Raw genomic sequence first — 24,955 nt, 5'->3', positions numbered from 1 at the left:
GCCTCAGGTTGCTGGAGTTCGAACCTCACAACTCTCCCGCTGGCCAAAAGTGCCCTGAAGGCATTCGAGGAACAACAACAACAACAACAAAAAAACCCTTATTCCACACATTTTGCTACAGATCCAAAGAGTAGATACATTATATAATGTTGGCTGTCTTAAGAGAGCAGGACACAGCTCTTGATTGAGCTAGGAAATGGGAAGCTGAATGCCATGACACCCTGGCGGTCTTCTCGCGTGGCAGTCTTCTCGCAAATGTCATAGCAAACAGACGCAGAATGCAACTGCAGAGCTGAAGAAAATTCAAGCAAGCCCCTAGGTAACATAGTGTGAACAGCTGGTCTTGATGAGTTATCCACAAAGACTGAGAAAGGTTAGGTAAACAGTGGGACAGAGTGTAAGAATTAATTGCTGAAAGCACTCAGTAATTCTTAAAGTAATCATTGAAGTAAATGGAGGCATTCTGGAGTTTGAAGTCTGAGAGACAATATAGGAAGACTTTATTTTCAGTTGGAAACAGAATTCCTAAAGAAAGAGGACAAGACCAAAAAAAAAAAAAAAAAAGGCAAGACAAATGTAGCCCAAAGTATACATATATAACAGATGTACCTCAGTTTGAAAGGACTACATCTGCATATGGGAAGATGTTCTGAAATTTTTGGTTCATGTTACATTATCACACTTAAGGCAGAAAGGTTATGACAATATGAAAGAAAAGGTTAGTATGAGTTTTATGCTGATATTACTGCAAACGTACCACTTAGTTTTCATCCACTTAGATACAAATTAAGTTTTGTCCACCGACCCCCAAGCCCTGCCCCCAGATCTCTAACACACATCTGTGGATTTAAGACATAATGTGGGAGCCGGGGAGATGGCTCAGTGGAATAAGCGCTTGCCTGGGAAACACAAGGGCCTGAGTTCAATCCCCGGTTCCACCCAAAAAAAAAAAAAAAAAAGACATAATGTACTGGGGATTTTGAATTGATTTGAGTAAATCCCATATAGAAACTCTTGGTTTTCTAGTATTTTATGTGTTATATACATGCACTAACTCCACTTGATGAATGTAAGTATTGTGTACTGCAAAATGTACTAATAAGAAAAAATTTTAAGTTTTCTTAAATGTTTAAAAGTAAAAAGCAGAGATCCTAAGTTTGTCTTATGATAGTTGTTTTCACAAAGGTAAGAAATTTGCTGTTGTAGAGACTGGGACTGTAATCCCAGCGCTGGGGAGGCTGAAAACCAGGAAGATCACTACAGTCTGAACTGCATAGTGAGACCCTGCACCAAATACATTGAGAGAGAGAGAGAGAGAGAGAGAGAGAGAGAGAGAGAGAGAGAGAGAGAGAGACATTTGCTGTTGTAGATATTACAAGATAATGTAAACCATATGTAGAGTCTGGAATAATGGCAAATGTAAAATCTCTCCATAATATTTTTGAAAGCCAGTAACAGACATATTAAGAGTGCCTGCAGTATTATCAGGATTTAAGAGTAACTTTGTCCATTTTCACTATTAAATTGAAAGTTTTTGTGTGGTTTATTTGGGAGAATAAATTCAGATGCTAAAAATTCATTCTTGATAAGAATGTGGGAAATCAAGGATATCTAATACTTTTTCATTGTTAAATTATCTTCCTATTAATCAGTGGGTTTCAAAGCTACCTGGAGATCTATTTCAAAGGTACAGATGTGTGTCCCAGAAATAGAGATTCAGATCAGGCGTGCAGCACAGACTTCCATTTTCAAAAAATTCTTTCATATTTGAGAACTACCATTGTAAAGCAAATCTGATAGAATATGAGCTATATTGCTTCCTACAGCTATAGATTTAATCATTCCTGAGTCTTTCTAAGGTTCTGAACAGTAAGTCTACTTCCCTGTCGTAAGTGGCTGTTTCCCTCTTATAATAATAATAATCCATTCTGGAATGATTGTCATCTACCAAGCAATCTATAATTTCCTTATCCTTTTTATTATTATTATTATTATTTGACATGTGTTCTTGATTATCAACAAAGATAGTTTGTTTCTAGCTTTTCTTATCCTGATATGTGACAATGATTTTTTTCTAAAGGAGGAAGAATCTGATAGGTCTTTATTCTGCCACCTTGAAATCAAAAACAAAAATGTCATTAGTACTATATTGGAGGACTAAAAACTTTGACCAGGGAGGAGGAAAGAAAATCCATAGTAACTTTTTGGAAAAATGGAGGCAATTTTCCATTTGAGATGAGGGTCAATTATTGTAGTAGGGTGGGACCTGAACAGCTGTTTTATGCCAAATAAAACATTTTGTTTTCAAAAGTCTTTTCTGGAAAAAAGTGAGTCCTAGAAATATTTCTACATACACCAGAAATAACTATGACTTTGTAGCAAACAAGTTAAACACTTACTATATCAGTCCATTGTGTGCACCTATGGTAAAATAGCACAGGTTAGGCAGTTGATAATGAACAAAAATTTTCTGATTGGTTCTTTGGAGGTTGAAAGTCCAAGATCAAGGGGTTGGTATTTTGTGAGGGCCTTCTTTTATTGCTGCATCATCCCATGACAAAAGGGCAAAGAGTGGGAGGGGGGACAGGGGTACAAAAGAGAAAGGGACCATCTTTTTATAAGGACCACCTCTAGTGATAACAAAACTGCGAGTTCCATAGAGGATCCATTCATGTGGTTAAAGCCCTCTTGACCTAATAAGCTCTTAAAGATCCCACTTCTTGATGTTACAATGACAAATTCCAACCTGGAATTGGGATGGAGCTTAGTGGTGCAGCAGTTGGTAACATGCTCAAGACCTTCTGTTCTATCCCTAGCACTGCTAATTAATTAATTGTAGCATAAGGAGCTTCTAGACAACTGAACATGCCGTGGTTCCTAGAGTACGGTGTACCAAGAGAGGGCATGAAGCTTGACACACTTTCTTCATATGTATTTTTTATAATAAGCTGGTTAGTATTTCTTTAGATTGAGCATGACTTTAGAAGAAAAATATTCAGACTTCAGGCGCTTACTGAATGGAACTTTTGGTTGCATATTTCTTTTCTGTCAAACCGTTTTTAACATAGACTGCAGTTCCCTTCATACTATAGTGAAGGAATCTCTATACTATATTTACTGTCCCATGTGAAATCTAAAGTAGATCCTTTGGGTTTTCTTAAAAGAAACATGGTCTGAAGTTTGATTTGTTTTGCTTTGATTTTAATACAGAAGGAGTTTTAAAACATTTTGACATACGGATATCATCTGTAGAAGTAATAAGAGTTTATTAAAGTATGTCATAGTGTCTAAGCATAAAGAAAAAAACGTTTGCATATTATAGTTATTTATTTGCATAATTGTACTTACTATCCAGATTTTGTAGTAGACTTTAAGTTCTGTGAAAACATTTTTTAAGTCAGTAGTCTTAGCATGATCTCTGGCACATAGTAGACACTATCAGTTGATAATTGATAATATGTTTTGTTTGTGGCACTGGGATTCTAAACAGCAGGTCAAAGTCTAATAAATAAGTAAAGCAGCTCATACTTCTAGCTCAGCACAAAAAAAATAGCTACTAAAATTTAGCTAGAAGTTGTTAAATCTCTTAACTTGCTTTATACAGTTTTTGAAAGCTTCTGCTGCTGTTGCATGAAATTCTGTTTCTACATTGCTCTAGTACACTACTATGTGTTCATATCAATAGTAAATAAAACAATCTCTGTTCTTTCCATTTGTTTATGTATATTCTTCAAGATGTTTTTCCTATTTGTTAATACACATAAATGAAATAAATTTCTTAAGTGATTCTTGGAAAAACTGACAAACTTGGACATCTTAAAGAATGTTTTCTCTTTCTTTAAAAGACCAGCATTGCCAGATATGTCTGAAACACTAGCTACCACTACCACGGAGAGTGAGGCAGGAGAATCACATGTTCAACTCCACCGAAGCAATTTAATGAAAACCTGTCTCAAAATAAGCTATAAGAATATCCCAGGGCCGGGGAGAGATGGCTCAGTAGAATAAGTGCTTCCCTGGCAAGTGCAAAGGTCTGAGTTCAAATCCCTAGTTCCGCAAAAAAGAAAAAAAAAATATCCCAGTAATAGAGTGTCTCTGAGTTCAACCCTCAGTTTAACACGTGCACAGCAAAAGCTGGAAATAAAGGAGAGTAAACATTACAGTACCTATGGGTGAGCAGATGCACAGTGTTTGCTTTCTGGGATAAATTAATTATGCATTAAGCAAAATTGGTTTCCTTAGTGGAAGGTCTTCATGGTTGAATATAAATTAGGAAATACTAACATTCAACTTGTTTCTTCTCTCCTCTGTTCAGGTAAATGGGCTTTCTCGCCTTGTTAAGAGACAGGAGAGAGAGAGAGAGAGAGAGAGAGAGAGAGAGAGAGAGAGAGAGAGAGAGAGAGGACAGTAGACCAAAGATTTACTTTTGAAGTGGACTAGTTTTTATTAATTGCCTAAAGTGTACTTAGTACCTAAGTTAAGATTTTACATGTGTAGGATATAGTGATGTTAACATATGGCCCTGTATTCAAGAAATTTATACGCTCAAACTGAAAACTCAGGATTTAAATATGAAAAGAATTGCTTTAAAAAACATCTCAGTGTGCAAGCAGCATCTCCTCCAGAACATTATATCACACAGATAATACAGTTCTGTGTGGTTAGACAAGGGAAAGATGCAAGGAGTACAGTAGCTTGAGAAGAAGGCTTTGTAAGGCAGTAAATATAGTTGTTGTTGTTGTTTTTTTTAAAATGGGCATAGAAAGTGAGTGCAGGGCATTTAAAGATAGACTTGTTAAATTGAAGATACTCTGTTTCAGTTCCTGGCCCCCTGGCCCAAACAGGGGGGGGAAAAAAAAGCCTATTTGTATTAAACTAACAAACAATTGGTAGTAAACAGGGATTTAGTGAAATGAGTTTTGGATTCCACCTTCACCTTTTGAAAGAGCTTGAATGCCTAACTTGATAAAAGCTAGCTTGCATGTACATTCTACAGTGATAAATACCTCTCATGATAACTTATTTTCATGAAAGTGGTTCCAAAAAGTGTGGGCCATTAGGCCACACAGTATAACCTTTATAAGACTGTGGTTATTCATTAAAACTGAGGATATGTCTGGGAGTATGGCTGGTGGTAGAGCATTTGCCTAGTGTGCACAAGGCGCTGGGATCCCTGGCACCTCAAAACAAGGTTTTTTTAGATAAACAAAACCAAAAAGCACAACCTGAAGGTACTGATTATTTAGAAGCCATTGATTATTGTCAAAAAATCAGAGTGAATGTCCAATTTTTTATTGAGACTTTCTTTAGAACCAGAGAACTGAATTTTACTTAAAACATTCATGGAAGAGGACTTGAAATCCAGAGCTTCTGAAAGCCATTGTGTTTTCCCATTCTTTTGTTTTAAACTCTGTCTCTGTGTTGTTTTATTCTGTTGTGAGTACTTCTACAGGTGTCATTGTATTATAATCTTGTAGATTAGACACACTTGATTATTAATCAAATTTTGGAACTCTTATAAAGTATCACTTCAGTATTTCTTGAACTGACTTTCAAAATAAGGGATATTTTAACACTAAGTAGTAGAAATCAAATCATTTGCTGAGATTCTGTGTCTCAGTATCTACCTGCCACCATAGAAGCTATGGTCATGTATTGTATGTTATAACTAAACTTGCTAAGGTAGAATTTCAGGATTACAAAGAAGCTGCCATTGTACAGTGCTTCTCCACTAAACCTTTCTGCATCCCCCTAGTCATTGCCTTTTCCCACTGTGTCCTTAAGCTAACAATATTTAAGGAAGATTTCAGACCCAGGCATTGTGTCACATTCTTGCAGTCCCAGCACTCAGGCATCTGAACTAGAAGACCCCAAGTGTGAGGTCAACCATGTTATGAATAAGGCTCTGTCTCATAAAGTAAAAATGTAGAAATTTGTTTTAGACCCCAATTTCCTATTTTCCTTCTTTTTAAAAAGAATATAGTAAAGAATAAGTTTGAAAAAAGAGTTGGGGGAAGTATATGTCAGATTTTATTGTCAAGGTCACTTAAATTTGGAAGCATAAAAATACATCATGCTTGAAGACATACTAAGTGAAAGAAGCCAAGTGTAAAAGAAAATGGTCAAATTCATGGAGTCCAAAAGTAGAGTGGTAAATTCTCAGGCTGGGATCAGTAAAAAAGGGGGAGTTAATGTGCAGCTCTTGGAGTATAAGATTAATTTTGTCATCAAGGCACATAAACATGAGTCTGAGAATATTCTTTAAGCTATTTCTTTTGATAAATTATTTTAATTTTATGAGTTTTATTAAATAACAAGTACTTTACATAGAAAATCACAAAAATACTGAGTTTATAATTATGGAATGTTAATAAAAAATCAAAATTTTCATCAACATCAATTTTCATCAGAATTGACTGGTTTTTGGTGTACAAACTCTGAAAAAGAATATCAGAAATGAAATCCTATATGAACTACAATAAAAGTACCAGTAGCACTCTACAGAGGAGATACTCTTTACTTCATTTATCACACCCAAGGCAGTCTGCACACATGACAACAACACATTCCACGCCAGGTATCACTTAAACTGACAGCATATCTTTTGCTTTCTGGCCCTTTTGCATGACATACTTGATATCTCAGTGGTTTGGCTTCTTATTATTAAGAAGAAATTTCTTATTATATTATCTTTCTGTAGCTAACAGGAAGATAAAATATTTTTTAAAATTCTTAGCATGTATTGTGCATTTCGACTAAACCTCAACATTTTCACAGCATCTGTATACTTCCTTACAAAACCTAAAAAGATAACTTCAGAAATGAATTCCTATGTGAACTACAACAAAAATAGCAATAGAACCCTACCCCCAAAATAAGCTTTGCTTCAACTGTCACACCCAAGGCAGTCTTCACACATTACAACTGCATGTCCTGTGCACATATCTTGCTTACTCTGACATCATGTGTTTAGCTTTTCTTTCCTATGTTACAGTTCTCACCACTCTCTCTGTTCTGTCGGGCACTTTCTACTATAATATCTAACATACACTCAGCAGGGAAATAAGATGTCAATAAAGGGGCTGGGGATATGGCTCAGTGGTGGCACCAAAACAAAGAAAGTCAGTAAAATATAGTATCAGATATTTAATGAGTACTTAGAATAGACATCAACATTTCACAGCTGTTACTTGCTTACAGAAACTAAAAGACAACATCAGAAATAAAAACCTAAGCTGGGGAGATGGCTCAGTAGAATAAGCACTTCCCTGGCAAGCACAAAGGCCTGAGTTCAATCCCCAGTCCTACCAAAAAAAGAAAAAAGAAATAAAAACTTGAGTGCAGACACAAACAAAAATCAGCCACAGAGATAAGCTTTGCTTCAACTGTCACACTCAAGGCAACCTTCACCAGGACAGCTGCATCTATAGCTTACACTGGTAACACATATATTTTGTTTTCCTGTATTTTCTTATGGGACCCAGTTGACATCTTTTTTGCTTTCCTGTTTTTGTAGTAGGTGTTTGTGATGCTGTGCTTGCCTGTTGAACTTTCAGCTACTAGTGTGCTTCAGTTTTTTTGCATAGTTCCCTAGGCAAAAACATTTTGTTTTTCCTCTGCTGTAAATGATCTCATATGAGCTATAGTCCCATTCCTGTAAGAAAATTTCTTTTTTTTTTTTTTTTTTTTTTTTTTTTTTTTTTTTTTTTTTGCGGAACCAGGGATTGAACTCTGGCCCTTGCGCTTGCCAGGGAAGCGCTTAGTCCACTGAGCCATCATCCCGGCCCCTTTTTTTCTTTTCTTTTTTTTTTTTGCACAACCAGGGATTGAACTCAGGTCCTTGCATTTGCCAGGGAAGTGCTTATTCCACTGAGCCATCTCCCCGGCCCCTCTCTGTAAACTATCAAGCTATGCTATACAAGTTCTGGATAAAGCAAAACACAATCATTGGTCAGTGCTGTGTTTCTTTTTTTCTTTTTTTTGCAGTACTGGGGATTGAACTCAGGACCCTGCACTTGTCAGGCAAACGATTATTCTACTCAGCTATATCCCCAGCCCCTAAAAAGATTGTGTGTGTGTGTGTGTGTGTGTGTGTGTGTGTGTGTGTGTGTGTGGCTGCCTGAAGTGCAGGTCTGGTAAGGCAGGTGGAGCAGAGGATTGAACTGCGGTATCCTGCACCTGACTACATTTGCATGAGCAACCACTTAAACAACTGATCTAAGGGGCAGGCCCCCAAAGCTGTGTTTCAAGTAACATCACAGTTGATACATAACTCATCAACATCTACTCCACATTTGGTTTTGTCCTAAGTTCCCGTCTCACGCTTCCGTTTTGTCCACGTTTCCCTATCAGCATTTCCTCCATGGTGCAGTAGTGACATCAGCAGTAACAGTCTGCTTTTCTTGGCCATATATAAGGCCAATGTTATATCTTTCTGAAATTCAAAGATTGTACTGTGTAATTCTCTGTTCTGCCATTACAACATTTCATTTGGAATTTCTGCTTTGTTCCTGTGTACAGTTCCTACGCTGGTCCACTTGTGCTCTGTTAGCAAATGTAACATCAGTTGGAAACTGGTAAAGCAATTGTTGATTGTCAGATTCTGATTACTTTGGGAGATGGAAGCAACAAGTCTTTCATAACATCATTCAGTTTATTACTATAACAATAAGGTCCTGATGACTGAGCTCCAGTGTACATGTCTAAATTAGAAGCATAATAAGTCTTTACATCTAAAAGGACATAAATTTTATGCCGCACTTTGGCCCATCACTTTTCCACAAGTCTTTTGCATTCCTGTGATTACCATGACAAAGCTGTGCAAAGTGCAGCAGACCTGTGAATGCTTTCAGTTCAGCTAGGGAGGTATCATTAAAAAATACATTTTTGAATATGGCTACTAGTGCATACAGAAGGTTTTACTTGCATTTCAGCCTTTGTGTATTTCGCAGCATCTCATAGCATTTCATCTGTTACAGCTTCCAACACTGAATGGCATTGTTGGCATTCTGCCCAGTACATTTCACCAGTGCCAAGACCTTTGCTGTATTTTCAGACCTAGTTCTAAAGTTGGATGGTTTCATTTGGTTGGGAGGCCGTTTTGCAACATTTTGATTAGTCAGAGATGTACTGACATTGTTTTCTTGCTCGTCTAAATCAAGAAGGTCTGCATCCTCTATGTTTGTATCAGTTGATTCTTGCTCCATTTCACTGTCACAGGAACCATGGCTGCCATGGCCAACGTCAGAGTGATCATCCCCATCCTCCACCCACACCACTCTTCTGTAATGATGAGTGTGCTCTGTTAGCAAATGTAACATCAGTTGGAAACTGGTAAAGCAATTGTTGATTGTCAGATTCTGATTACTTTGGGAGATGGAAGCAACAAGTCTTTCATAACATATATTTTACATAATGTAGTATATGTTATACATACACTACATGTATAACATAACATATATTTTACATAATGGATCATCTTAATCATCCATGCATGAGTAGTCTGATGATTCCTTTTGACCTCCTCCAAAACTTGCAGATCTGGGTTTTCATGTGCCATTGCACTGAAAATCAAAAGAAAACTTTTTTTCAACAAATCCTGAATTGATTTGTGTCTACTGGACCTCCTGTGATGCTCTGGTAAACATGCACAAACCTTCCAGAGTATAAGGGTCTGTCCAGATCCCCTTTTGCACATGTGCACACTCTTTGCTGCTCAGTATACCAAGTGGGTAAACACACCACTTGTTTGCTTTAGGCCTCAAGCAAGGGTACTAAGGTGCACAGATGCTACTATCATGCAAAAGTACAAATTTACAATAGAACAGTAAAGGATGGGTCCACTGGACACGCAGATATACGGAGTTTTTCTTGGGGAAGTGAAAGAACTCTGGAGATACAGGTGGTGATAGATGGTACAAGAGTGTGAGTGTGCGTAATGCCATGAAATCATGCATTTGAAATCAAAACAAAACTGAGGGTGTAGTTCAGTGTCACATCACTTGCTTAGAGGTGCAAGACCCTGTGTTTAGTCTGCAATATTTCACAATAAGTTGGCAGATGAACGAATACATATGGTTAAAATGGTAAGTTTTACATTCCATATATTTTACCACAATTAAAAATATGTTTTTGTTTTATCTGGAGCATGTTTGTATTACAAAATAGTGATAGGGAATTAATACAGACATATTACATATCTCATTTCAGCTCATTTTCAACTCCCCACACACATATCATAGTTGTACTTATCATGTTTAGTTGTTACAGCATTCCTCATTCAGAAAATTTTAAAGCCTGTAATCCCAGCACTTTTGTGGTTGAAGTAGAAGAATCACAAGTTCAAGGCCAGCCAGAGCTACATAGTGAATTTAAGGCTGACCTACACTACAAAACATGGCCCTAAAAGGAGGAGGAAGAAGAGGGAAGAAGAGACAAAGGAAAAGAAGGAAGGAGCTAGATGTGTAGCTTACTGGTTGAGTGCTTGCTTAGCATGTTATGTTCAGTTTCCAAAATCACACACATAATGTCCAGAAAGAAAATGTAAATTTTGTGTTATTAGTATTTTATCACAAGTAAAAATTATTTTAAAATTAAAACTAAAACTTAGCAAATAAATTCAAAGGGATGTTCCTTGAAACATTTAAATTATAATGGTAAGTTATAGCCTACTGCACCTGGGGAAGCAGACCTTGCACATGTAGAAGAAAAAATTGAAGGACATTTACAGAGCACCTTCCTGATGTTAGAAACCAAAATAGAAGTAAGTCAGTAGCCAGAGGAAAAGTCAGATCTTGAAGAAGAAGCAACAGGCATTTTAGATGCAGAGCATAGCAGAAACCTAAGTGAAAACAAGTAGAAACCCTGTGACAGATATGGAAGACAGAAAGAAATGGGTTTTCCAAGTGTAGGTGTTTCTGAATGTTGGACTAAACTATTTGTTTGGTAACCAATCCTAGGAACATGACAGCAAAAAGTTATGACATTGTAGAAGTAATAGAAAAATCAGAGAACAGCCTTTAAGAATAATATAGGCTCTGGGCCGAGGAGATAGCTCAGCAGCATAAGCACCTGCCTGGCAGTTCAAGGTCCTAAGTTCAATCTCCAGTGCCACAAAAACAAAGATTAATACAGGCCCAAGATAAATGGGTCTTATAGCAAATAAATACATGAAAAAATGTTCACCAATTGATCATTCAAAAAATGCAAATTAAAACAATAACTAGATTCCATCTCACCCCAGAAAGAATGGCCATCATAGGGCTGGCCAGATAGCACAGCAGACTAAAGCACCTGCTTAGGCAAAGTGTAGAAATGGGGTTCAGTCCCCTGCACATGCTGTGCTGGGCTGGCCTGCCCCTGGAGCATGCTGAGATGGTGATTGAGACTGGGCGTGGTGGCATATGCCTGTAATCCCAACGCTTGGGAGGCTGAAAACAGGAGGATCACTCAGAGCCCAATCTGTGTAGTGAGACCCTGTAGACCCTGTACTAAATACATTGAAGAAAGAAAAAAAAAAAAAAAAGAATGCCCATCATCAAGGAGTCAACCCATAACCAATCAATGGTAGAGGCTGTGAGAAAAGAGAACCCTTCTCCACTGTTGGTTTGGATGTAGACTTGTGCAACCACTGTGGAAAGCAGTGTGGCATGTCCTCAGAAAACTAGCATTAGAGGTCCCATGCAATCTAGCTATTCCCCCCTGGGTATTTTTCCAGAAGAACTGAAAACATCATGCCACAGAGATCTGTGTGCACTCGTGTTTAAGCAGCATAATTTGTCATAGCTAAATGTTGGAAACAACCCAAATGCCCATCAGCTGATGAATGGATGAAGAACATGTGATATTTTTATACAGTGGAGTATAACTCAGCTATACAAAAGTAAATTTGAGGCTTTTATAGATAAATGGATGCAACTGGAGACCATCCTCCTAAGTAAAATAAATAAGACCTGTATGTATAAGCACCATACTTTCTCCCTAGTGTAACAACTTAAAATAGTAAATAAAATCTGAAAGATATGATAAATACTGTCAAAGGGAAAGAAACTATTCAAAAGAAGGAACAACTGGAATAAGGAAAAGGAGAAAAGGAGAGGAAAAAGAAATACATAGTATATACATAGCATAGCTTAGATAATTGTACTACTGATTTCTGCTGATCTATTGAAAGGAACAGTTCATGCTTAAATATTTCATTTCAATTTTTTTGACCAATTTTGCATGGCTATATCTGGCAATCTGAACATCTAACTTGAAAACAACAATATGCAATAAACAACCATTGTTGAATTCCTGTCATTTTTTAGTGAAATTCTGTATTGTTTCTAATGTTCTTTTTTTTTACTTTTTTATTCTCTTTAAAAAATAAAAAATGGTCTTACGAACTCTGCTAGTGACTGCATCAACGCAATAGCAATGAATACACCACATACTATTAGAAAGACATACAAATTTTTAATATTAACCGTGACAAGCAAGGAAAAAAAATCAGTTTCCTTAAATATTGTCAGGCTATGAACTAAGCAATTGCTCTGTTACCATGAAAAGGGAAGTTTGTGTTGATGGAAGGAACAATTGATTTAGAGTTGACATTTTATGCCAAAGACACTTCTGGGTATCTAAATGTTAGTGACTAAGAGAAAACATACCAAGATGTCCAGAGACCAGTGTTTGAAAATTTTTGCACTTCAGTTTTCCCACAGGCATTCACCCATAGAATAGGGTTTTAACAAAGCTTAATTATGGTACTGGACCTACTGTACTCTGAAAACTCTCCAAAGGAAATGAGAGAAAATCATAATTAGAAGAATTTTTTAGGAAATAAAACAGGAGTAGATCCTGGTATCTTATTACATGCTGTGTAATAACTAACTGGCTAAATAATGGATTAAAAAGTAGCAAAATCAGAGGCTTATTTAATACATCAACTAGAGAATCCAGAGTTCAGATTTAATATAAATAGGAAAATTAAACTATGGCATCAGTATAACGTCCATGGCATTAAAATCACCAAAGCCACTAATACTATTTTCATATGGGTTTTTCAGTGATATTTCAGGATTATTGAATTTATGAAACATAATTTTATGATTATGCAATCATTCAATTTAATATACCAACTTGAAAGAGGTAAATGCTGATAACACCCCTTACTTCATACTCCCTTTTCTGTCATGCATTTTTGTGAACTATGTACGTTTAGGGTACATTCCTGGATTGTTATTCATCATCATTTCAACACTGATTGCAATCTCTTATTTACTGATGATAGGCAGCTAATATTGTGTTCTTAAGGATTTAGAAATTGTCAAAAGAATGTTGAGCTTTATTTGCCTTTGATAACTTGTCTCTAGTTTCTGAAATTTGCTTAAAAGGGAAAATTGGACAGAGGAGTAGTTTTACTACTTCCTGAAGCTCAAATGCCAAAGCAGACTACTTTCAGAGACATCTTGATTCTATTAGAGCTTAAGGTCAAAAGGCAGGTTCAGCTGATCTGGTTGTTTAAAGCACGAGGGATTGAATGAACAGACCACTCCAATGAATTAACGTTGGAATTCTGCTACCTATTCATTATGTCAGTAATATGACATGTTCATCATGTCATGGGAAAGGGGTTACTAATCACTTTGTTAGGTTTTGTGTCTACAACTTACTTACTTACTTTATTCTTTCTTTTTCTTTTCTTTCTTCCTTTCTGAGCTGAGAAAAAGACACAAACAGGACAAGGAGAATTTGGCAGGAAGAGCATTGAAGTTTTTATTTTGCTCTGGACTTATGGCATACATGTATTACCTTTCACGTTTTATGTGCTCATGTTACTCCCTTAGGGCTCCTGGGAAATGAGGCCAGAATGTACATTGGCAGGTCTCCCCTTTCTGTGGAATCTATGTAAGGCTGCTCTCAGTTAATGATTAACCTCTATTAAGGTTCAGTGTCTTTAAAATAATTCCTATCAGTGTTAAAATAGGTGACTTCTAAATCTCAAGCCATTGACTCTGATTGAAAATGAATTACCTCCTGTAATTTTTGTTTTCTTCTTCAAGTTTGCTGTGACTTTCAGTTTTTCTCTATTGAGTGTGTATTAACCTTATCAGAAAATATCATTTTACAAAGAAGTAATTGTATGGAGTAGGCAGCTACTAAAATAAGATTCTTTTCACAATTTGCTTTTTATGTTATTCTTCTAAATTCCAGTCCCTGTGAAAAACCAAGTGTTCTTAACAGGTTTATGCATAGACACTTTTGAATGTACTGTATAAAGCTTAACCGTATAACTTTATCATGTGGTCTTTTCTTTCAGGTATATTGGGAAACAATTCCTTATCCCGCCCCCTCAAACTTAGGCCTATTACATTTACTACTTTGCAGTTTTTCTCCCGTTTAGTGTTACCAAACAGAGTCTATTTTGCCTACTGCACAGTATGCCAATCACTGTAAGAACAACTTTGCAAAAGAGAAAGAGTTCACTCAAGAGGCAGCCAAACATGAGGAAGCCCCAAAGTCTCAAATCTACCTCCCTAAGGGTGGGGGCTGAGGGTGTTTATTGCAGAAAGAAACGCAGTGATCAGAGGCATAGAGAAAGGTCATTGAAAGTAAAGAAAGGTGAAGTGGTCTGCACATGCATAATAAAACTTTATGGCTCTTCATAGGAAACATATTCAGAAAATGGCAACATTAACATTCTGCGAGGGTAGTTTTCAGCTATCTGATAAAAAAATTCACCCAAAAGGACCAGTGATTTTCAGTGGCTTAAGCTATATCTGCTTTCTTACAAAAACAACTTAGGCAACTGTCATGACCCATAAGCAAAGGTATTATTGAAGTTTTCTCTCAGTTCTTATAGTATCTATAAGAATTTACCAAAATTGTAACAAAGAACACACTATTTGAAGACTTTTCAAAAATAAAAGCTAATAAATACACAGAAAATATTACCCAGAATTTGTGATTAAATATATGAAGAAGAATAAAAAATGTTTTTGTTCTCTTTACTGTATGTATGTATGCCTGTTTTGGCACCTATACATGTAGAAGTGAATATAAAGAATGTAAATCTCAAGTGGTAAGAACAAATCCATGATCATGAGTTAGGGAATTTTCAGAGCTAAGAATTATGTTTCAGGGGATAAGAGCCGTACTCGAGAGGCAGAGTTTAAGTAATTGCATATATATGTATGTGGAAATGGAATAATAAAATCTCTATTTGAATTATATTATAAAAGTTCAAATTGTATATCTTACTAAAGAGTCATTATGCCACATTGGCACGGCCTTTAAAATTTTCAAATTTTAAATCAAAATTGCCATGTGCTGTAATTTGAATTGACATTTACCCCAGACATTAGCTGTGCCATACTAACTGCCCAAACATACCACTTATGAAAGTTTGGAATTTGGAATGATTCTTACTATTTCATACTATGATGCTTTAAGCACAAAATAGAATTCAAATCACATCACCCTTGTATTTTGCATGTCTTTCAGTAAAGGTGCTGATGATTGAGTTTAACAGATTAAGTTATGTTTTGTTCATCTTCTGCTATTTGCCTGCCAGTTTGTGATTCTGACCATTAGTGCGCAGAAACACAGCCACCAAGAAAGCACGCTCATTCCCGCTTGGTCAGTCTCGGAGGTTCCCTGAAGGCAACAGATGACTGCAATAAAGAGGAAACTGTGCATAGTTAGACCATCTTGAACTCCTTCACCTTTAAGCTCATTTCACCACTTAACATTTTTTTTCCCAAGAGATCAGTGGATATATTTAGAGTGTCATTATCTCTTTGGTGTTGACTGAAGCCTACCACTGTAGGCCATCTGCCATTCCTTACCATTGCCAGAGTGTGGGGACTTGGAAGGTGATACTGCAATCCCAAAGAATCTTCTCTTCTCTTTCAACTGCAGAGTAGTTAAACAGATTATTTCTGTCATGTAAAGTGATTACATTTTCCATTTGTTAGTTCTGCTCATTCAGAATTCAGTACTTATACAGAATAAAAAATATCCGATGGAATATTCAAATGATAACTTTTTATTTTGTGGCTTAACTGAAACTCCTCCGCGTGACTGCTATTGAAGCTCAGTTATCTTAACAAAAGACAGAAGCAAAGTTAAATGTGGGCATGCATTCTCAGATTAAGTATTTCCTCAGGCCAAAAGCTCAAGCCACTTATGTAGTTTCTATAAATCAATTCTGTCTTATTGCGTAAAAGATACATTACTGAAGAATGTATTTTAGACTATGAAACTTAAGTGTTCACCAACTTCATTTTGATTATTTTTTAAGTTTCACATGTCCACTTCCCTTCTAAATCTACCTCCTTTTCCTTCTGGACATGAACCACAGCATAGTTAGCCAAACCACAAGGAATTTTGTGAAGTTTAAATTACAGTTTCAAAGTATACAGATCATTGCCAATAAAATCACAACTGTAAACTTAAAGCATTAATGAGATAAAAAGAATTACCAGTGTTCAAGGTATCTCAGGAACAGATGGCTTTATTTCTGAATTCACTTTACTATAGTTTACAATTTTTTATGTTTCATACTTGAAATTGTTTCAGTGTCAGTGTTTCAGTTTGCTTGGAAGCTATGTAGTGCTTAACCAAAGGAATGAGTGAAGTGAAGAAAGTACATGGGTGACAAGATTATTCTTACTTCAACAGAAAAGCACTAACTTTGCTTACTTTTCAAGTTTAACCACAGCTATACCTATGAACTATTTCTTTTGTTAAACTAAAAAACAAAATATATGGTATTTTAGGGTTAGGATTGTAGCTGTGGAAGAAACCTTGGCTAGTATTATGAGGCTGTGGGTTCAATCCTTAGTACCACAAAAAACTACTGCCTTTTTAAGGTTATATGTTATATATGAAATCCACTTTTTGTTGTAATAGCAGTGATCAAACTCAGGAAGGGGCTTTTTAGCACTAAGCTACATCCTCAGCCCTTTTCATGTTTTATTTGGAGATAGAGTCCCATTAAATTGTCCATGGTGGCTTCAAATTTGTAGTCCCCCTGTCTTAGTCTTGAAAGTATCTGGGATTAGCTGTATGCCCCTATGCCCAACTTAAATACATATATTTTTTATTAGCGTTTGTGACACATGGCAGTTACACTTGTTTGGGGGGAATTGGTGTACACATACATACGTGTATGTATACATATATCATTTCTCTTTTTTTGTGTATTTTTAGGAAATGGTCTACAGGGTGTTTAGGGTCTCACTACTATATTGGACTTGTAGTGATCCACCTATTTACAGCCTCACAAGAGCTGGGATTACAGGCACACGCCACCACGCTCAATCTCGATTGCTGTCGCAGCAGGCCCAGGGATCGAACCCCTGGCCCCTACGCCTGCTTGCAGGTGCTTTGATCTGCTGAGCTATGTGGCTGGGCCTTATATGTCATTTCTTTATCATTTTCCATAGCTCTGTTCTAAGCCTTTACCTTCCCTGACCCCTTTTTCCTTTGATCAAGATTCTGCAAATCTGCTTCTGTCTTTCATACCATTTTTTTATTTCACTCCTTTATTTATATTTTTGGGTTTCTCTTATTATATAAGCCATACAGTGTTTAACTTTCTATGTATGATTTATTTGACTTAAACTTATGGTCTCTGGATCTGCCCTTTTTCTGGCAAATGTTATGATTTCATCTTTTTCATGACTGATTAATATTCTACTTATCTTTGTAATTTTTTTTTCTTCTTGGTGAGTGTTAACTATAAGCCAGTGTTGTACAGCAGATTTCTAGAATGCATTCACCTTGCAAAATTGAGACATTGTGTTTATTTAGTAGCAATTCCACATCTCCCTCTACCCTAGCTACTGGCAACCACTAATTTCCTCTCTTATGCCATGAGCTTATTTGTTAGATACTTTATGGAAGTGAAATCATGCAATATTTGTCTTACTATGAATGACTTACTTTGTTTAACATTGTATAATAGGGATTCTTTATTAAAATAGAAACATAACATGGTAAAGACATTTATAATCAGAAAAACCTAAATTCCTTTTTTTAAATCTTTTTAAAAAATACTGTATTTTAAAAAATAAAAAACCCAAAACCAGCAAGAACAAAGACAAAGCAAAGTAAAACATTAAAATGGTAAAGAATTTCAAAATAAGAATAGAAAATGAACAATGGTTGCTGTATTACATATTGACATTATACAATTAACAAATTCCTTGTTGTATTATTTATATCAGGGATAAATTTGAGCAAGCTGTATAAATTCTCTATCCTCAGTTTTATCATCCATAAAATGAGGGTAATGATAAAAGAATTACTAGAATTAAAATGCTGGTGTTTTCTTTCTTTTGCAGGCAAGAAGCTCTACTGGCTGCTATTAGTGAAAAAGATGCCAATATAGCTCTTTTGGAGCTTTCATCCTCTAAGAAAAAGACCCAAGAAGAAGTGGCTGCACTAAAGCGTGAGAAGGATCGCCTGGTGCAGCAGCTTAAACAACAGGTACTAATAATGGAGGGGCTTGGGTGCGCGGGACTGTCCCTCACACAATTTTCTATGCATGGGCTCCAGAGTATATTTCAGGATCTCATGTTTTATATTAAACATATGATAATACTCAGTTAATTTGCATAATAGAAGGACTAAATACTTTAACTTAAAACAACACTTAAAGGAGGAAAGTTTTATTTCAGTTCACAGTTAGTAGGCATTTCAGCCATAGTCAGCTGGTTCCAAGACAGGGGGGCACAGCAGAGGACCATCACAGAGGAGAAATAGTTCATGGCAGGTGGAAGGCAGCACACCCAGGAAGCAGCCCTTCTCATATTCTATCCAAGCTTCACTCCCTTAGGATGGGTAGTACTCACATTCAGGATAGGTCTTCTCATTAGCCACACCCAGAACTGTGCCAGACCAATCGGTGGCCTAATGTAGTAATCACACATCCTTAATCCCAGCATCACACTCTAGATGCAGCCACCTATGAAAAGCCCTGCCTTTGACTACATGAGGCTTTAGGGGAACATCTAGTTTACTATAGTTTAGTTATATTATAATTTATTTAATCATTCTTATTTATGTAGTTGATTGGCTTTTTTATTTATTTTTTATTTTTTTATTTTTTTTGCGGAACCAGGGATTGAACTCAGGCTCTTGCGCTTGCCAGGGAAGCATTTATTCTACTGAGCCATCTCCCCGGCCCCTAGGGGAATATCTAGATGCTAGCTATAACAACTAGCTAGTCTAATTTCTGTCTAAAGGTGACTTCAAACCAAACTATAAGAAAAGACAAAGAAAGGAAGTCACTATATATTGGCAGAGACAATAATTCACTAAGAAGAAATAACAGACAATAATTCACTAAGAAGAAATTTGGTATGTGTATGTGTACCAAATTTTGGCAAGACTAATTTCATAGAACAAAAATACCTTACATAAAAGAGCAGATAACTATCAGTTCAGAGTAGGAAATTTTAATGTCCCACTCTCAGAAATACACGATTCAAAACTGAACATTTGGCTCACATCTATAATCCCAGCTCTCAGGAGGTTAAGGGAAGAGGTTCACCATGAGTTTGAGACCAGCCTTGACTGCATAGTGAGTTCAAGGCCGGCCTAAACAACAAAACAAGACAGTGTCAAAGAAAGAAAAGAAAGACAGACAGACAGACACAGGCCAGCCTGCCAAACAGAATTAATTTTTAAAAACTACCAGAGTTAAACTGCACCATAGAACAAGGGCCCGCAAGATAGCTTCCTGGACCAAGCACCTGCTTAGGCAAGCAAATGGATCAGGATTCGATCCCCAGTACCACATGCCAAGCCGGCCCCACCCCCAGGCATAGTGAGCTGGCTACTGAGACTGGGCATGGTGGCTTAGGCCTGTAATTCCAATGCTGGGGAGGCTCAAAACAAGGATTACTACGAGTCGGAGCTGCAGAGTGAAACCCTGTACCAAATACATTAAAAAAAAAAAAAAAAGAATTCTCAGCAGGTCATGAAACCTGCTATAAAATAGGTCATATTTTAAACTATTAAGCATGACTTAATACAAAAGGATTAAAATAAAACTTTGTATCCTATGAGATTATAACACAATGAAAGTAAAACTCAAGCGCAAAAGAAACCACAGAAATTACACACACACATGGATACTGAATAATGTACTCTTTTTTTTTTTACTGTTTTTTTTCAAAGTTTTATTGATAAACAGCAATGAGACAGTTTCAAATCAAATCGGAAGTACAGTTTCAACAAATAATACACTGCATATATTCTTCTTAGTGGTTAATTGCTGTACAAGATGCGGACTTGTGATCCTATTAAAACAAATCATTCTATTCATTAAGAGAATGCAACTATATATCTATCCCAGCCACTTTGAATACACAGATACAAAATGGACATTCATAGGTATACCCCATTTTTTCTAAGTTCCGTTATTGAATATTATAGGTGTGTAAACTCAGCAAAATTGAATAATGTACTCTTGAACAATTAATGGGTCACAGAAAAAATCAGGAAACAAATTTTGAAATTTCTAAATTAAATAATGATGTTATTTAACATATCAGAATCTGTGGGACACAATGAAAGCAGTTATAAGATGGACATTCTTAGCTCTAAGTGCTTACAGCAGAAAAACAGGCTGATCCCAAAGAAATAATGTAATAATACATTTCAAGGTCTTAGAAAAACAAGAGTAATACACTCACAAAACTAGTAGAAAGAAACTTTAATGAACAGAGTAGAAATCAGTGAAATTGAGAATCATAAAAAAAAGGTAGTTACAGTGACTCAAAAGAGTTGGCTCTTTGAAAGGATAAATGATATTGATACTTAGCCAGACTAACCAGAAGAGAAGACCCTCATTAATAGAATTAGAAATAAAAAGGCAAAACTGTGACAACACAGAAATCCAGAGAATTAATAGAAACTTTTTTAAACTTTATATTCCAATGAATTGGAGAATTTGGAAGGTAAATTTTAGATAAATTCCTCAATGCATATGACACCAAATTTGAACCGAAGATATAAAAACCCTGACTATACTGGTAGAAAGCAATGAAAATGATGCTGTAATAAAAACTCCACTTAGAAAAGCCCAGGATCCAGTGCATTCATTGATGAATTTTGCCTTAAGAGCTAATGTTAATTCTGCTCGTATATTTCCATGGAATTGAAGGAGAAGGAATGAACACAGGAAATAATTCCAAGAATCAATAAAAAGTATTACATTGAATTAAAAAGCTTTAGCACTGCAAAGGAAACAGTCAACAGAAAAATATGACAACAGAGTGAGGAGACAACCTACAGAATGGGGAAAATAAATTTACCAGCGACTGCTCTGCTAGAGCAGAATATATAAGCTAGAATATGTAAGAACTCAAAAATTAACTTCCAAAAAACAAATGACTCAATTAAAAAAAAAAAAAAGCACATAAACTTAACAAGCACTTCTCAGAAGAAGTACAACCTGCCCCAGCTCATCTTCCTTGGAAGGCCAGCAGGGACATACAAGGTGCCCCTCGGTGAGGGCAAGATCACATGCAAAGTGGCAGGGCTGCTAGAGGGCAGAATGCCATCAGTGGTTTCACACCAGGAGCAGTTGTCTCAGAACAGTTCATCCTCATCACCAAACTCATGTCGAGTCTTGGAGATAACAGACATGGATGCTGGCAGTTTCTCCACACCGGTTTTATTTAAGATAATAGATTCTCAGGAGACATGGATTCCTTTCAGATCTGAGGATTCACAACAGCTAGAAGAGGCACGAGGCTCTAGAAAGATTGCAGTGGGAAAGCTGTCTCCATGGATGGGAGTAGGGATGCTCTTCAGTTGGAGGAAAAGATCCAGTGTGCGGTATACTGGATAAACTAGGATCAAAAGTGAGTGTACCTCACAAAGACAATAAACATGTTCTCTATGTAGGGGGTTTCAAGCAAGTTTTAGAGGAAGCTTGTTTGCTTGCTGTAACTCAGAATGAATAGAAAAAGAAACTAGAGTCTTCCAGCAGAGAAATTATTCTATTACACAATTGAAACCTCAGCCCAGGGGCCAGGGAGATGACTCAGTAGAATAAGCACTTGCCTGGCAGGCACAAGGGCCTGAGTTCAATCCCTAGTTCCACAAAAACAAAACAAACAAACAAAAAAAACCTCAGCCCATTTTCAGAGTGTAATGAATGGAGTTTGATACCCACTGAACAAGGCCAGCCTAGAACAGTGAAAGGTTGAAAATATTTGTTGACATTCATTGTGGAGAACCCTTGTACATAGATCACTTGGTCTTTGCAGTCCATGTGGTTGAACCAACTTGTGATCTTCACTTTCAAAGCATGTGGTGCTGGGATTGAACTGCAGTCACCTGCATCTGCCTAAGCGTGCCTAAGCAGGTGCCATCCTTTTATTTTAAATTGAAGCACCCTCTTAAGAATTTCTTCTAGGAAAATGGATGCACCTTGAGACCATAATGATAAGTGAAACAAATTTGACACATAAGCTTAAATATTTCATGGTATTTCCTATATTAAACACCCAAAATATAAAGAACACAATAAAAGATAAATAATAGGAAAGAGGACATACATTTTACAAAGGGGAAGGGACCAAGAAATGAAGGAGAGGAGAACATAAAATAGTTGATGTGTTGTATACATGTACCAATTCCCCACAGAGAGAATTAATCCCTGTGGATTAATAAAGAATAAAGAAATCCCTGGGGAACTATGAGATACCATTAAGTAAATAATCATTCACCATATGATTGTTTCAGAGGGTGAAGAGATGAAAAAAGATAAAACCTATTTAAGAAACTAGCAGCTGTAAACATTTAATCTTGGGAGAGATGTGGATATACTACAGATCCATGAAACTCAAAGGATCCCAAGTTAGACTCTTTCTAAATGCTTGCCTGGCAAGCACAAGGTCCTGAGTTCAACCCCCGGTACCTCAAAAAAAAAAAAAAAAAATCAAAATTTCTGTTTGAAATGAAACTATTATTCTTTTTGTTGTGTTGCATTAATTCGTTTTGATTTGATTTTACAATGCTGAATACTGAACCCTGGAGTCTTGTCATGTTAAGCGCTCTATCACTGAGCTATGGACCAAGCTAATTCCCATTATTCTTTTATTTTTTTAATTTTGAGAAAGGACTGCACTAATTTATCCAGCTCAAACTTGTGATCCTCCTGCCTCAGCCTCCTGAGTACCTGATGTCACCATCCCCAGCCAGAAAATCATTTTAAAGAATATTTAATGGTATGTGCCACTACTCAGAAGGCTGAGGCAAGAAGATAACAAGTTCCAGGTTAGCCTGGGGAACTTAGCAAGGCCTTGTCTCAAAAACTGTTAATGAATTAGGGTGGAAAGTCAATAGGAAAGCACCTTCCAAGCATATAGGTTTCATCCCCAGGAACCACCTGCCCCTAAAAAAAGTGACCACTCCTTGAGATTCAGATTACATTAGTTTTGCTACCTTCAGAATGAGCTACTTTTTAAAGAAAACAAATATTAGAACACTATGCTCTTTTAAAATGATATGAATGGATAAGGAAAATGTACTTATACACAGTGCAGTACTACACTATTACAAAGAAACCATAGGCAAATGGATGCAATTTGAGAACATAATGTTAAGTGAAATAAGTCAGGCAGGCAAACTCAGGTAGCACATAAATAGGAAGTAGGAAAAATTTCAAATACTTCCCCAAATCATATATTCGTTGTTTTGAAAATATTTCTGTATATGTCAATTTGTTTCACTTATATGACTAGGTCATCTTACTTTATTTAAAAAAATTTGTTTTATTATCTGTTTCTTTTTTGTAAGAACCTGTTTAACTTATGGACACAGGGTATCAACCACCAGGATGTCTTATACTCTGAGTAACTACTTTGAAGATTACAGTACAGAGTATAATTATTACTTATTGGTTATGAAAGTTTGTTTTATTCATAAAGATTGTAAATGATATGAAAAACTACCTTTAAGATAGTAATTTTTCATTATTACCTCATTCTCTGGAAACATAGCACTTCATGATGGTACTCACTGTGGGCTTTTCAAGTCTTTATTTCTCTAGGCAAATGTTCTACCTTCTGTAACTGAATAATTCAGATCCTGTGCTTGCCAGGCAGGCACTTATGCCACTGAGCTATCATCTCCGTGGCCCTGCTTTATTTTTTAAGCAATAGCTTCTTCTGTAAAAGATACATAATATGTTATCAACTTTAATGTTTTCAAATATTTCTCAGATCCATAATTTCTTATAAAAAATTATTGCCAACCTTAGTTAAGTCTGTGATTCTTTATCACCTCTGTATTATAATTCCCCAGGACCTGAACTATTTTATTAATGGTATATCAAGATGCACTACAAAATGTACTCTGGGGTGATAATGGTATCAACATCTCACTTGAACTGGGCATGGTGGCACACACCTAAAATACCAGCATCCTAGGAGACTTACGACAGAAAGATTACAAGTTCAAGCCCAGCCTGAGCAATTCTGCAAGACTTTCTTTTAAAATTGAGCATTTATTTGCCCTCTTTATTGTTTTTGCAAAATTTTGTCATCATTTTCCAATAAGATTTTCTGTAGGGAAAACCAATTCATAGTACAGTTCCGTTTCACAAGTGGTAACATTAAGCCACTAGTTAGCTATCAACACACATCAGCTGTTAAGTGTCAGAGATTGGAAAAAGAGATCTTCACTTTTACATAGCTTCCACTGCCATTTCAGTGTCCTAATATAACTCTGAGGGTAATTCTGTACTCTTATCTTCTTAGCACTTCTGCTCTCCAGGAGTCTCTTGACCCCCACTTTACTATTAATATAGTAAAGAGAGTCCTTCCAGACTCGCTTTTAAATTTACTTAGCAGGGGCCGGGGAGATGGCTTAGTAGAATAAGCTCTTCCCTGGGAAGCACAAGGGCCTGAGTTCAATCCCTGGTTCTGCAATAAATAAACAAACAAAT

The 24,955-nt window shown here is 36.4% G+C and overlaps 1 protein-coding gene and 1 pseudogene across 1 annotated transcript in view; both read left to right on the top strand.

Annotated features, from left to right (window-relative positions):
- Window positions 1-24,955, top strand: part of Erc1 (ELKS/RAB6-interacting/CAST family member 1) — a 561,464-nt gene that overhangs the window by 440,918 nt on the left and 95,591 nt on the right. Inside the window, exon 16 of the mRNA XM_004638944.3 lies at window positions 18,333-18,477. Coding sequence (XP_004639001.1) covers window positions 18,333-18,477 — 145 coding nt within the window. The remainder of the gene's footprint in view (window positions 1-18,332; window positions 18,478-24,955) is intronic.
- Window positions 21,554-22,016, top strand: LOC111818834 (annotated as a pseudogene).

This window comes from Octodon degus, unplaced genomic scaffold, assembly GCF_000260255.1.
Source record: "Octodon degus isolate 3935 unplaced genomic scaffold, OctDeg1.0 scaffold00104, whole genome shotgun sequence".
Lineage (NCBI taxonomy): Eukaryota > Metazoa > Chordata > Mammalia > Rodentia > Octodontidae > Octodon > Octodon degus.
The sequence above is the reverse complement of the archived record's forward strand: the minus strand, read 5'-3'. Positions and strand labels throughout refer to the sequence as shown.